Raw genomic sequence first — 13,717 nt, forward strand, 5'->3', positions numbered from 1 at the left:
TGTGCAGCAATTTTACAAGCTCTTAAATTTCTATCAATTATGCAAGTATATTAAAATGTAACTTTGAATACATAAATTCCTTTCCTAAGAAAGGTTTCTTAGCTTATTGAATTTTTCCCTTCTCTTTTACATGTAAGATTCTCCCCAACTTCTTGTTCTTGCTCTTCCCTTTCCTCCACGGAAAGTACTTCTCACGAGTAAAGTTATTTCTTTGACCAGCAGCTGGGACAGTGACATGTGAACAGCACACCAGCTCATTGTTTGCTTAATGGTTTAAATTACTGTACCTCATTGTCATCCAAATCCTGTTTTTCCCTTGTACTTTAACTCAGAATGTAATCTGATGTCTCCTTGATGGTGAGATTTGTCATGTTTTTAAAACATCCCTAATGTTTTCTAAAGGTGGTATTATAAATCTAGGCTTATATCTTTTTACAACTGATATAAAAAAACATTATGATATCTCAATTGCTATTTATTTTCCTTGGAGAATTGGTTCTTCTGTGCTGTGTAACGATTTCTTACATGAGATTATTTCTAAGTCAGTATTTTGAAGATTTAGAATACACATTTGAAAACACCCTTTCCTGGATTCCGAATTAAGTTGCAGAAGGTTGAATTAACCCAAAGAAAATAAATTTTTGTATTACAGTGAGATATTTGATTATCTAATCATCAAAACCTATACAAGGGAAGGATAGTGTTAAGTGAAAAAAAAATTTTATATTGTTTTCAAAATGTTCAGTATGTTGATTTCATGATGGGTTTGAAATTGTGCAGTTTCACAAAGTATTAGATCAAATAATACAGCTCCAGTGAAAAGACCCAACTGATGAGAAGCTACACATCCCTTAGTTTTCCCGTCTTCGTTTCGCTCCTCAGCGTGTGACACCTTCATACCTAGACTGTACACAGCTCCTCCTTTCCTCTTTGCTATTTAAAAAGGATAGGCAGCCTTGGCCCGTGATTTTCCTTGGGCCTGATAAAGAAAATGAGAGAAATCCATTCCTGTAACTGGCTGCCTTAGGAAACAGAATGATTCTTTCCCTTCCAGCTGCTGTTGAGTTAAAGGCAGGGGCAATAAGCCAATGAATACGGTGAGGCAGTAAATGAGAACTGACATAAACAAGCAATAAAAGTCTACTTCCTTCTTGAAATCAGTAAACAATGGAATGGGGATGGTATTATACTATAAAAGATCAGAGGATAATACAATTTGAGCTATAAGGCATCTTAAAGGTCATAAAATTTTCAGTATTTTTTCATCTTCAAAATGATTCTGAAGACTTGTCCAGAACATTTGTTTTTGATTGATTAAGGCTCAGTTTTGACTAAGTATAACACAACAGAATTTCATGGAGGACAGTCACAGGAATGTTTGGAATTCTATTCCTGTGAACTGTTGTTTTACGAAGGAGAGTAAGGATCTTCCAAAGATTGGTTCCTCCTTTTCCAGGGTGGGTGAGGGTCAGGTCCCACCTCTGGGGCCCTTTTAGTCCATCTTAGTCCCCTCACCTGGGCTCTTACCCTGCTGTCAGACCGGCAGGTGGCTGCTTTCGGCATGCTGCCCCCAAACAGCCCACTGTTAAATTTGCTGGGTCTGCAAATTTAGGCACTCACTAGTGACAACAGAACCCTCAAGGTTCTCTGATGAATCAACAGGAGCTCAATTTTGCTCTATTCATACCCGTTTATATCTGGCTGTCAAGTTTAGGTCTAGGGAAAATTCCGGGGAGCTTAATGCTAGGGGAAGAATTACAACTTCCCTTTTGCACAGGTCGGTTCTGAAGTTGGCAAACCGACCTGCCACGGTCACCCTCAATAAAGCACGCAACAACCACGTGGGAAGCAGGTAGCAAAGTCCCTCGGCCCCTTCACTGGAGCATCTTCACTTGCACCATTCCTGCGGCGGGTGGTCTCGACACCGCGCTCCGTGCGCAATTACCCGCCAGAGCCGCAAAGGACGGGCCAAGTACAGCGGCCGCCCAGGTGATGGAGCACCGGCACCGCGGCGGCCAAGGGCCGTACCCCAACCCTAACCCCGAAAAACAGCCTAATACACCCGCGGGAGCATGAAATGCACAAGGCACCCGGCTCCTCGGGCTTGCCCTCCGCGCCCCCACCTGTAGGGCAGCATCCCGAGCTCCTTCTTGCCCGAGTGTTTTGGAAACTGTCAACGGACACCCAGAGGCCAGGGAATGTGACGGGCGACCATAAATATGCAGAAGAGATGGAGTCCAAATAGCGGACGTATGGCATCAGGGCTCGCGGAGGTCGGCCATCTGGAGCCGGGCCCTCGCTGCCGGGGCCGCGCCGTCGCCGCCGAGACCGGGCAGGCGGCGCCGGCGCACTCCGGGCACCGAGCCTGCAAAAGGGACCCCGGGCGGGCGGCCGGACACCTCGCAGACGACAGGCAGCGGGCGCAGCGACCGCCGCCCCGGGGCTCCTCCGCCGACCCTCCGTCCGTCGCCGCGCCCGGCCCCCGGCCCGAGCCCCGGAGGCGGCCGCTCTCTCCGGCCGCGCGGCCCAGCCGCATGGAGCCCGGCGCCGTGTCCCGGACGGCCGAGCCCGCCGCGGCGCGGGAAACCACCTCTCGCCACGCCGAGGGCAGGAAGAAGATGGCGGCGGCCGTGGCGGCGGCGGCGGCGGCGGCGGCCTCCCACGCGCCGCTGACGCCAATGGCGCGCGCCGGCCGGCGAGCCGCGGATGGCGGCGGCGGCGGCCCGGGCTCCGGCGAGGGGCGGGGCGAGGCCGGGAGGGGGCCGGCCGGAGGCGGAGGCGGAGGCCGGGCCGGAGGCTGGAGGGAGGCGGCGGGGACAGTTTGTTGTGCTCGGAACATGGCGGGCGTCGGCGCTGCGGCCGCCCCGGGAGAAGGCGGCGGTAGCGGCGCGGACGGCCCGGAGCGGGACGGCCGCGGCGAGGCGGAGCAGCCGGGCGGCGGCGGCGGCGGCGGCCATGGGCCCCCGCCGGCGCCTCAGCACACGGAGACGCTGGGCTTCTACGAGAGCGACCGGCGGCGGGAGCGGCGCCGCAGCCGCGCAGGTGAGGCGGGCGGGAGGCGCTAGGCCGCGCCGAGGGCGGCGGGCAGCGTCCTGCGGTCCGGGGCCCCTGCCCCGCGGCCGCAACTGCGCCGGGGCCGCCGCGCTGGGGGTGCGCGAGCCGCCGAGGCTGCTGGCGGGCTCCGTGGCTGCGCGGCCGCTGACAGCTCGCCGGGCGGGTCGGCGCGCGGCCCCGGGGCCCCGCGGCACACGCCCGGCCAGGTGTGTCCGCCAGGCCAAGCTGCGGCCCGGGAAGTTCTGTCCTGGGTGACTTGACCGCTTTTGAAGGGCCTTCAGAAAGACCCCCGGGCTGTGCTGCGCCCGGTGTCGTTGGCGAGCACCTGTACGTCGCGGCGAGCTCCAAACCGAGAAGCTCAAGGCTGATTTCTTAATTATTTTCATGCCGCGGTGACTTTTTCGTTGTGTATGTTAAGCGAACTGGAGCCATAGAAACCTGTTAACTTGCCCTGCACATGTGTGTTCCGCAGCCGCCGCTAGCAATGTGGGAATGAGCGTGAAGTTCAGTACTTTTGCCCAGAACAGAAATACGTAGAAACCTCTCTTCAAAACGCTACCTGTGAACTTTTCCTAAACCGAAACCTAAGCCTCTTAAAAAAAAAAAAAAAAAAGGCTGTACAGGAAAAGATGCTTTGCGAATCCTACTTTCAACGACCAATTTTAAGCATTTTGTTAGAATATTATTTTTTAAACTGTGGGATTCCTTTCTTTAAAAAATTTAAATTGCATCTGTATTCATACTGTAGTTGTATGTTAGGCTTCAACGAAAAAGATTTTGAGATACATGTTTCATTGAGTACAGTGATCACATTTACATTTTTATGTAATTCTAAGTTTTAAACAGCAGCTGAGCCATAACTCCATTAAATTTCTTCCCCCACAATTGCTTCTGGTGGGCAGTAGGGGCTCTATTAGCCATTATTTCCTTCAGTTCCTGCAAATGAATGTTAGGTCCTGAGGCTTACTGCATCATTGATTGTACTTGAATATTGAAAAATGTAGGAGTACTCAGATACCAGAAGGTTGATCAGGTGAGATCCTGTGTGATTTGCTAATTGTCAGAAGTAGACAAAGGTTAGATTTTGAAGAGGTCTGTATCTTTGAAAAATAAGTACAGACTGTGCCTTGTTCAGTCTTTTTCAATTAGCCACTTAAACATTCTCAACTGTTTGGTTTAGTTGTCAAATACTTGCTTTCCAGAGTATTTACTTTCTCAACTGGCAGGATCTAAGTAAGACAGTATTAAATCTCTCAGCTGTCTGTTTACTGACTTGGACTTGAACCTTAAAGACGCTCTGGTGCAAATGGAAACAAGAGTGGCCAGGTTTCACTACAATGGCTTTACAATATTTCTGAGTTTCAGGAAAGCCAATATTATAAAAGCCTTTTTTGTTGTTGTTTGCATACGCAGAAAATGAAGTTGTCAGGAGCCTTTTGATGAGCACAGATGTTAGGTTTTTGGAATAACCCCTAACACCCCTTTCCTAGCCCTTTCGGAGATGGGTCTGAATATCTGGTACCACGGCCTTCCGCAGACTTCGCACCACGCACGCATTCTTCATCAGCATGAGTTTCTGAGCGTGGTTTACTTAACCTGTTGGAAAGTGGACTTTTAACCTAGTTGCAGAAAGTCTTTATCCGGGAGACACCTCCAGCTTTAGTTGTTGGTGTGGCCCTCATTGTTTCCCTAATTCCATCAGTCTTGTGTGAGGAGAGATGACCGTGGCAACTCTTAGGGATCAAGACTTAGGTAAGAATCTCAGGAATATTTCAGCTGGGGTCACCAGCCAGTGTCGGTCCATGTGGGCCCCAGGCGTCTCTACTCTGCTAGGCACACAGATCTTCCCCTGCTGGCATCCACCCTCTAACTGATGCCGCATTGGTTGGAGATTAGAATTCTTTCAGTCATTCTTAAATACCCAGGGTGCTGAGCGGCTCTGCTTCACATTGCTGTTCTACCATTGCCGCTTTCGACTGCTCTGTAACCTTTTCCCTCCTCCCTAGTGCAGTGTTTAGAAAACTGTTCCCTAGGGGCTGGCCTGGGCCAGAGGGCCTTTGAGTGGCACCACCTAGTGTCATGTGGGAAACATTTCTCCCTGAATCAAATGTCTTCCAAGCCTCTGTGCTTATACTTAAGGTGTTACTTGTCCATTAAAAAAAAACTTTTTTTTTTTAGTATAGTTGGCACAGTGTTGTATTAGTTTCAGGTGTACAGCAGAGTGATTCAACATGTCTGTAGGTTATGCTGTGCTCACCACAAGTGTGGCTACCACCGTCACCATACATGTCCTTTTTTTAAATTCTTATGCTGCCCCTGATACTCTAGTTCCTCCTCTCCAGTTTAGCGCAACCTTTGTTTTTCCCTTTGAGAGTCGCAATCTTAGTGTCTTGGTGGCCTAACCATCAGTTAGTTCCAAAGTCCTTTTTACTATTTCTCCCAAGGAATTTAGGGGTCTTATAAATGTTTGTTGGCCTGTCCCAATAACCTAGGATACCATGAATGAGTACACTGACTAGGTGCTTATCCACACCCTCCCCATCCAAGTAAAATAATTCAAACCATAGTATTTGAGGTTAATATTTTTGTTTTATACCTATCTTTGTCCATTTATATGTCTAGAAGATATATATGAATATTCATTTGTGTATAAGCCGTTACATATACCATGTATGTGTATCTACATAAAGTGTAAGCTTTCATTTTGTTTCTTATTTCAGACTCTGAATTACTTGATTCTCTATGCTCTGACTTTGGCTTACATGTAGCCTGGCGGTGGGTTGAAACTGTTCCTCTGGTACTGGTACTTACACCCTAAGAGTGTGAAAGGGATATTCCACTCATCATACCTGTCTCTTTCTCTCTCTCAGAACGTTCATTGTATATTCCACTGTTGCTTTATGTGGTCACAGTTCTTGGACTCTTGGTATAGTGCAGAACTACAGATTCATCTCTTCCTTCTTTTGTTCCTGCTCTTAAAAATACTACCAACTGGGGTGCCTGGGTGGCTCAGTTGGTTAAGCGACTGCCTTCGGCTCAGGTCATGATCCTGGAGTCCCGGGATCGAGTCCCGCATCGGGCTCCCTGCTCAGCGGGGAGTCTGCTTCTCCCTCTGACCCTCCCCCCTCTCATGCTCTCTCTATCTCGTTCTCTCTCTCAAATAAATAAATAAAATCTTAAAAAAAAAAATACTACCAACTTCTGTTGTCCTTTTTGACATAAGCTCAGATAATAAGTACATATTACCATAGTTTTGTACTCGTTCCCCACTTTACTCATCTGTAAAAGTTCTAAGGGGGAGAGTTTCTATATAACCATGTTCCCATTTAGGAATCTACATCTAGCAAGTCAACTTTGAACTAAGAATTAGGCAATCTGTTCTTGGCCTGGTTCGGTTGTTAAATTGCTCTTAGACTCTGTGCTTACTTAGACCACTTGCCTAATTCTTTTGGCTCTGTTTCATGACTCCACTACTAAATGGTTTAGTATCTGAAGTATGTAAGTGGGCTCTGGTGCCCGTGAAGACTTAACAGTAGAAGAACTGGTGTAAAATAAGCGTTGTACCTACCAGTGAGGATAACAATACCTATATGATGCAGGTGTTGGAATATGCATAGGGATAGGTGTTGCTTGTAAAACAAAAGAGCTTAAAGTAAGGTCATGGGTGAACAGTATTGTGTCTGATTTCAACAGTGCTGTGGAACCCATGCTTTTCCTTTTGTTTAAATGGTGACTCTTCCACTTCTAGAGCTTACACTTGTTACCCATCTCTTTTGCTGCTTTTCTCTTTCTTTACCCATTTTAGATCTCTTGCTTTACCTCTGTGAGGGAATGAGCAGAGGCAGGAAGAAAGCCTAAACTCCAAAAAGCCAACTGAGCTCCTTTTTACAGTTACCACAAAAGACTTTGAGTGGGACAGAGGTTTTAACTGTTCATATTCTCTACGCCCTATTTTTGTGTAATTGAAAATTTAAATTCTTATTACAATTAATTTATTTTTATTAAAATACCTTTTCATTTAATTGGTCCTTATCCTCCATAGAATATGTTACATGGTTATCCCTGTGGCCCCAAACTTATCCTCATGGATGATTAAAGGCTGTTGTTCTGAAATTACACTCTAGTCAATTAATATCTCACTTACAAAGGGAAGTAATGATAACTGTAAAACTGACTGGGAAGTTACTTGGAGTAACCACCACAACCCTGAAATAGGTGAGGTAGAGTTAACTTCCTCTGACACACTATTGCTCTGCTTTTAAAACTCTCACTTGCTTTATTTAACTAGCACATGTAAATTTTTTTTTTTTTTAAAGATTTTATTTATTTGAGAGAGAGAATGAGAGAGAGAGAGAGAGCACATGAGAGGGGGGAGGGTCAGAGGGAGAAGCAGACTCCCTGCCGAGCAGGGAACCCGATGCGGGACTCGATCCCGGGACTCCTGGATCATGACCTGAGCCGAAGGCAGTTGCTTAACCAACTGAGCCACCCAGGCACCCCTAGCACATGCAAATTAAACAAGCAATAAAGTTATTCATTTTAGTCTTTGACTGGGCAGTATCCCGGCTTTTTAAAATGTTTAACTTCATCCTAGTTTACCCTCCAAAATTCATCCCTGGCGGCTCCTTAGTGGCCCAGTTTGAGGAATGCTTGGGTGAAACAGGTCTTTGGAAAGACTGTAGCATTGACTGTCAGATTACTGACATTCTGATCCCATTTTCAGTCCTTAACCCTGAAACCTTGTGACCTTTGAAACAGTCACTACTCTTTGTGTCCCTGTTTTCCATCTATAAATGTATAAATTCATGAATATTCTACCTATTCCTTACTTCCCTAAGTGAGACTATTTAGAAGCAGTTTGAGCGTCTTAAAAACTTGAGTGGTACCTTTACTATTATTTGACTTAGGAAGACAGAATCACTGTTGTATTGATTTCAAATGTGCCTTGTACAAGGATGAACCTCTATGTTTGTATAACAAACTTACATGTAATATTTTTATGTAACCTTAGTAAAGTTTATTACCATTTTATATTATTTAAGACTATGGAGATTCGCATGTTTTATAATATTTTCCTAACAGTTAACCAATATTACTTTCCAATTTTTTAATGGTCAGTCCTATCTTAAGAAAGATATATTTAGACATATTACTTAACATTTAAATATATTTATGATTACTCATTACTTTTAATTAATACTTTTGTATCCTGGCTTCTTATTTCTAAACCGAGCTATCCCAGAAGATAATTAAACATAACCTTCTTTTAGGGATGAGGAGGAAGCAATTTATACTGTACTTTTTCTCAATTTAAGATACCGGAACATAGAGCATTTCTGCAGTAAAAGATGAATATTGATTAAAATACTCTGGAGGAACTGATTTGGATTTATGATTGGTATTATTTTCCTTATATGAAATATTCACAAGTGGCAAAACTTAGTTCTTCTAATGTAGAAGCACTTGTTTGTATTAATAAGTATTTTTAAAAGACGCGCTGACATTTCTTCTTGGTAAGAACTAGATAAATGAACTAAAATTGGTTGACATCTAAAAAGCTAAGTCAGTGTTCGGAAAATAAACATTTGGATTATTTTATTTGGGAAAATGATTTGCTTTTAAAATATAAAGACAGATGTTTGGCATAACAGGTGAGAGCGATTTTTGCTAAGGAGGAATGAAATGCCACCACAGTACGGAAGAAGTTAAAGTGGACCAGAATTCTTGAGGGGCGGCACCCACAGGTGAAGGAACAATAGCCTTCTTAGGCTATTAGCCAGGCAGCTGTACCCAAATATCACAGGTTAAGTAAGTTCAGACAAATCTGTAGAATGCTAGACAACAATGTTTAAAACAACAAGTACAAAAACAGTGAACCACAGCTGTACTTTGGAACAGAAGATTAAGTAGCATCGTGCAAAGCCTATCTATGGCTAGGGAAGGTGGAGCGGCTGACAGAGCAGCAGGGCTAACTTAACTAGCTCAGGCTGCAGGGCCACGTAAGCCCCTTCTCCCTCAGTATGAATCAAAGGGCTCTTTCTGGCCGGTTGAAGCCAGGTTAGGGCAAGGTTATCTTGTGGGGTAGATGGATGCTAATTATGGTGTAGGGGAGAAAGCACTCTGGACTTGGAGGTCAGAGATCCAGATTATGTTCCCAATTTGCATCTTAACCTTTCAGTGACTTTGGACAAGTCTCTTAACCTCTCTGATCCTCAGTTTCTTCGTTTGTAAAACGTGAACACCATTATCTTGCTCTCTTTAGCTCTCAGTTGTTGTGAGAATTTTATGAAGTACTGTGTGCAAGACCTTTGTAAACTGCCTCTTGGCATAAAGTGGGAGGATCCTAATCCCTTAAGCAGGGCCAGTTTTACAGGAGTGGGGGAGAAGAAGGTAAGATAAAGCTTCCGAAATATTTCACTCCACGAAGCTTGGTTCTTTTGTTAGTATTGCTTTAGTGTATCTTTAAAAACATTTCCTAGCCCATCAGTATGGTGTTAATTATATGCAGGCACTCCTCAGATTCAGGACTCACTGGGGGCTGGACATTGGGAAGATCAGGATTCGTGGTGCCTGCTTTCAAACAGCTCATGAGCTGGTAAGGGAGCTGACCAGTTAACCGTGTTAACTTCACAGAAGTAAACCCAGGGTGCTGTATGTGAAACACAGAGAAAGAGGAGGATGGGGGCAGGGGGGTTTCCAGTTTTCTAGAAAGTACATAGTGGCCTGTTTACAAAAGCACTTGAGACAATGATAGGCAAAATAATCTAGTGCCACCTGCACCCCAGTGTGGATAGCAGCAGTGTCCACGATAGCCAAAGTACGGAAAGAGCCCAGGTGTCCATCAACAGATGAAAGGATAAAGAAGATGGGGGGGGGGTGAGTATAATGGAATATTGCTCAGCAACCAAGAAGAATAAAATCTTGCCATTTGCAACGATGTGGATGAAACTAGAGGGTATTATGCTAATCGAAATAAATCAGAGATAGACAAATACCATACGATTTCACTCATGTGGAGCTTAAGTAACAAAACAGAGGAGCATAGGGGAAGGGAAGGAAAAATAAAATAAGGTAAAAACAGAGGGAGGCAAACCATAGGAGGCAAACCATAGGAGACTTAGCTCTAGGAAACAAACAGGGTTGCTGGAGGGGAGGTGGGTGGTGGGATGGGGTAATTGGGTGATGGGTATTAAGGAGGGCAAGTGATGTGATGAGCACTGGCTTTTATAGGCAACTGATGAATCACTAAATTCTACCCCTGAGACTAATAATACGGTATATGTTAACTAAATTGAATTTAAATAAAAAATTAAAAAATAATCTAGTGCCAAAAAGCACACGCTTTGAGGATAGACTGCTTGATTTTGAATAATGGCTCTCCCGCTTTCTTCCTGTGTGACCTTGGAGACCTCCTTAACCTCTCTATCCCTTGGTTTCTTCATCTGCAAAGTGGACCTAACAGTAGAATATGCCTCCTGGTTGTGAGAGCTGTGCACTAAAATGTTTTTATCATTTTGATTTTTAAAAAAATGTTTATTTATTTGACAGAGAGCGAGAACAGGAACATAAGCAGGGGGAGTGGGAGAGGGAGAAGCAGGCTTCCTGCTGAGCAGGGAGCCCAGTGGCGGGGCTCGATCCCAGGACCCTGGGATCATGACCTGAGCTGAAGGCAGACTCTTAACGACTGAGCCACCCAGGCACCCCTCATTTTGATTTTTTTAAGTGCATACTTTTAAATTTTCCATTGTGGAATTTAAATGGGTGTTTATAACTAAAATTCTTGCATTTCTAGAAGTAGAATCCTCACATACCACTGTTTTATATTTGTATTATAGTTAAGACACTTTTGTAGGTTTATATTGTACGACTTGTTTACAGAAAATTAGTTATTAGGTTAGCTAGTTTGTTGAATATACTTATTTGCCCCATTACCGTTTATCCATGAAAACAGGAGTGCAGAAGCAGCATCAGTAAACACTAGGGAACCCCCAAACCAGAATTGAGTACTACCTCAGATCCTTTGAAATTACTAGTAAGGAGTTTAAGACCTTGTGTCATGCTTTGCAGTTGTTTTGTGCTTTCGTGCAGATCCTCTCTCGGTCCCTTGGCCATCCTGCGTGGACCCCAGGCAGGTTCTAAAACTGCTCCAAGCCTCAGTTTTCTCTTCTGTGAAATTAAGACCTATGATGTGAGCCAGGGTCACAGGACTCATGTGTGATAGAGAGAATGCCAGAACCCCCTTCTTCTGATTGCTAATCCCTGCTTTTCTTGTGGATCATAACAAAACTCTTATTATGGTAAAACTCGGTCAACTGCGTCATCAGGGAAGACGCCACTGCGGAGGATAATTTTCTAAGTAAACAGGGTATAGCTGTCTCAATCTTTTGATTTAGTTTGCTGTTTTAAATTTAAAAATCCGTAATAGCCTGTTGCTGTATTTCCTTAACACAGCTGACATACTAGCAGGCTGCCCAGCTTCACTCCTTGCCCGTCCTGTGGATAATGCAAGCATCCTTGTCCTGCAGCCCAGGGCGCTCACTGGCTGTGCCTGCCAGCATGGCACCCTATCCTTTTAGGGGGGACGTTCGGATACCTGGTGGGTGAGCCTCTCCAGTCACTTAGGCACACACGCAGCCAGGAGGCTCCTTATCTGCAGTGGCAGCTGCGGCCAGTGAGGCGTCAGAGCTCGTCACTCTTCCTACTCACGCCCAGCCTCGGGAAAGTCTGTCACAGGCTGTTTTCTCAAGAATCTGGTGTTCTCTCTGCTTTTACCACTTCTGATTTCTGATTCTGTTTTTGTTCTCTCTGCCACACTGCTCTCTGGTTTTTCCTCTTCCTTTGATCTCATATAGTCTTTGAGCAAGCGTGTATTGAACACCTATGACGTGCTGTACCCCGAGGATGCAAAGGAAAGGACAAAACGAGGCCAAAAATGAGTGTGGTGGGTAGAAGCGCCAGAACAGGTAGTCGCTGTGCCAGCCGAGTGGGGAAAGGCTGCATTCTGTTCAGAAAACCTGGGGATGGCTTCACAGAGCAGGCGACTGTCCGTGGTCACCTGTGGGAAACTGGAGGGGAATTCTGTTCCAGAACCACCTGGAGTAACTGCAACCCTGAGATAGGTGTCAACCGACTGCCCTGTTCGCAAGAAGTGAAACGTAGCGTAACTAGAGAATGGTGACCTAGAGATTCAGCGGAGGCAGGTGTGGGGCATGCCTGAGAACATAGCCGGGGGCCAAGTTGTAGGGGATCGGGTGTCACCGCCGCGGAGGTGTAGGGCCTGGCCTGCAGGTGGCTGAGAGCACTGAAGGGGGCCCGCAGCCGGTCTGCCAGCATGCTGGCTCTGGCTGCCCCACAGGGTTAGGGCTGAAGGGAGGAAAGACTGGAAGAAGGGCATGAGTCAGGAAGCTTAGGTGGGAACTGGGGGGGGGGGGGGGGGGGGGGGAGGGGGGGGGGGGGGTGATGAGAAGGACCAAACTAGGGTGGCATAGAGAGAGAGGGGTAAGTGAATAAATGTGCCAGACGACAAGTCAGTGGGGCTTCGTGAGAGGAGAAGGGTGACCCCAAGCTTCTAACACACAATGGTGTCACTGGTGGTGCACGAGCTAAAGTCAGGGCTGCAGGAGAGGGTAGATTGTGGGGGAAGATCCTGAGCTCCGCTTGGAGGTTCAAGGTAAGGGTGGGGGGCTCCAGGTGGAGTTGCCCAGGAGGCAGCTGGAAATAGGGGTCCAGGTTCCTGCAGTCAGATATGGTGACTTCAGGATTCAGATGATGGTTTTAACCTTAGACTGTCCAAAGAGAATAGGAAAAAGAGAAAAGGACACGCCAAGGAATAAGAGCTTTCAGGGATGGCCGGCGTTTCACTCTGACTGGTGCTTCGTTAGGACACAGTGATGGGAACACTGAGCCGGCAAACCCTTGCAGGTCAGGTGGGGGAGAAGCTGCCAGAGACACCCAGGGCCGAAAAGTTGGGCGACTAGAGAGGGCAGCGCCTGTGGTGGAGGGTGGCAGGCAGGAGTGCGGACGGGAATCCTGGTGAAGTGACCTTTGGGGCTCGCTGCTGTCAGTACAGTCTGTCCTGCCTTCAGAGAGGCCTGCTGCTTCTCAGATTTTACATGAAAGGATTGATGTTTATGACATATTTAGTGATCTATATCAGCTAATCAGAACTTCCTTTGCTTTCTGGGGCGCCTGGGTGACTCAGTCATTAAGCGTCTGCCTTTGGCTCAGGTCATGATCCCAGGGTCCTGGGATCGAGCCCTGCATCGGATTCCCTGCTAGGTGGGGAGTCTGCTTCTCCCTTTTCCCTCTGTGTTCGCCTGCGCTCTCTCTTGCTCATATAAATAAATAAAATGTTAAAAAAAAAAAAAAAAAGCACAGTCTTTGCTTTCTGATTGGAAGACTGAACTGAATAAAGAGTATCTGTATACATTTTTTAAAAGATTTTATTTAGGGGCGCCTGGGTGGCTCAGATGGTTAAGCGCCTGCTTTCGGCTCAGGTCATGATCCCAGGGTCCTGGGATCGAGCCCCACGACTGGCTCCTGGCTTGGTGGGGAGCCTGCTTCTCCCTCTCCCTCTGCCTCTCCCCTTGCTTATGTTCTCTCCCTCCCTGTATCTCTCTGTCTCAAATGAATAAATACTAAAATCTCAAAAAAATATATTTTA

General features: G+C 46.2%; 1 protein-coding gene across 1 annotated transcript in view; it reads left to right on the forward strand.

Moving 5' to 3' along the window:
* The first annotated feature begins 2,815 nt into the window (after positions 1-2,815).
* The window catches only part of TAPT1 (transmembrane anterior posterior transformation 1), a 60,289-nt gene continuing 49,387 nt past the window's right edge, over positions 2,816-13,717 (forward strand). Inside the window, exon 1 of the mRNA XM_035005246.1 lies at positions 2,816-3,042. Coding sequence (XP_034861137.1) covers positions 2,838-3,042 — 205 coding nt within the window. The 5' untranslated portion in view covers positions 2,816-2,837. The remainder of the gene's footprint in view (positions 3,043-13,717) is intronic.

Source organism: Mirounga leonina, unplaced genomic scaffold, assembly GCF_011800145.1.
Source record: "Mirounga leonina isolate KUSES-001 unplaced genomic scaffold, KU_Mleo_1.0 Mir_129, whole genome shotgun sequence".
NCBI classification, from domain to species: domain Eukaryota; kingdom Metazoa; phylum Chordata; class Mammalia; order Carnivora; family Phocidae; genus Mirounga; species Mirounga leonina.